Below are 1,390 nucleotides of genomic sequence, written 5' to 3'. Positions count from 1 at the left end.
ATATATATATATGACAAGTTCTTGTTTTACCAAAGAAAAGGGTCAAAACATAGATTTAGCTCTTTACTATATTTCTTTTGGACACATAAAAATTAGCAATCACCTTAAAAGACCAAGTTTAGTAATAAAAAATAAGTCATGAATTTTTTTGTCTTACCACGAAGCATCATCAAACAGATGACTGTGAGCTCAAAAAGTTTGACTTCTGCCATTTTCGTCCTCAGTGAAACCTTCATTTTTAAAAGCGTCTCTGGATCTTGATGAACTAAAGTCTCTGACTCGTCATGTGAAGATGTTCTGCTGTCATCACTTGACTTCATGAGGAAGTGTCACCTCCTACTAATATTGACTTTGTCACCCGAGTCTTTTTTTAATTATCTGGAGCTGAAATCCTCACGTGAAAAACCTTTATGTGCATGAACCGTGTTTGGATTTGCAACCGGTTCTTAAGATGTTGGTTTGGTATATTTGTATCGACAACACTTTGCTGAGCTGCTCCATAACGCTGTTTTTAAAATATTCACATTATTTTAGAAGAAAATATCTAAAACTTAAGTAAAGATTTAATAAGTTTAGCAACTTTTTATGTGCAGGTGTCCCAACCTAAGCAGCAGACACGTCTTAACTTACTTGTACAACAATTTACCGTATTTTTCGGACTACAAGGCGCATTAAGCGAAATAAAACAGTCAAATAAGTGAAACTTTATTCAACTCATTCACAATAACTCTCAACATTGTTCAGTTGTACCACATAAAATCGGTTCGAGGTCAGTAAGCACAACCAGAATTAATATATAAGGCGCACCAGATTATAATGCTCACTGTCGATTTTTGAGAAAAGTAAAAGATTTTAAGTTCTTCTTATAGTCCAAAAATACGGTAATTTATTTTCAAAATACTTTTATTCTTTAAGCCTTTCTTCTTGTTTGTTCCGTTGACCACTGAGCCACACTTTGAACGTGAATCCACACTGAGCCCAAATGATGATACTAATAATTATGAAATGATACAAAACTATAAAAATACATGACACTGCTTCATGTACTGTTACTTTTTTTTTATTTAACTCCTTGAGTTATTTGTTCTTCTACACCAGAGCATAAAGCACACAAAAAATTACAATATGATGTACATTTGGTCCAACGTGTTCCCAGTAAAGGAATATAAACCTGTTTGTTGGATATGTAGGTACATTTATAACGTATATGTGTAAAGCAAGAAACATCAGTAGCTTCATCAAATATTAGACTTAGTATTTGTTAAAATAAAACATTAAAATACATTTTAAATGTAAGCTGAATAATTGTAGACTTGCAAAAGAAGCTGTAACTAAACTATAGTAAATATTGATCCATCCTCCACATCCTTGAACTACCCCTACAACGTTC

General features: G+C 32.7%; 1 protein-coding gene across 1 annotated transcript in view; it reads right to left on the bottom strand.

Moving 5' to 3' along the window:
- LOC119430747 (5-hydroxytryptamine receptor 3A-like) overlaps nt 1-212 on the bottom strand; it is a 5,304-nt gene extending 5,092 nt beyond the window's left edge. Inside the window, exon 1 of the mRNA XM_037698221.1 lies at nt 158-212. Within this exon, the coding sequence (XP_037554149.1) occupies nt 158-212 (55 nt within the window). The remainder of the gene's footprint in view (nt 1-157) is intronic.
- Between the last annotated feature and the right edge of the window lie 1,178 nt (nt 213-1,390).

The sequence above is a fragment of the Nematolebias whitei genome, chromosome 3 (assembly GCF_014905685.2).
Source record: "Nematolebias whitei isolate Nwh7 chromosome 3, NemWhi1, whole genome shotgun sequence".
NCBI lineage: Eukaryota > Metazoa > Chordata > Actinopteri > Cyprinodontiformes > Rivulidae > Nematolebias > Nematolebias whitei.
Note: the sequence above shows the minus strand (reverse complement) of the source record. Positions and strands in the feature narration are given on the sequence as shown.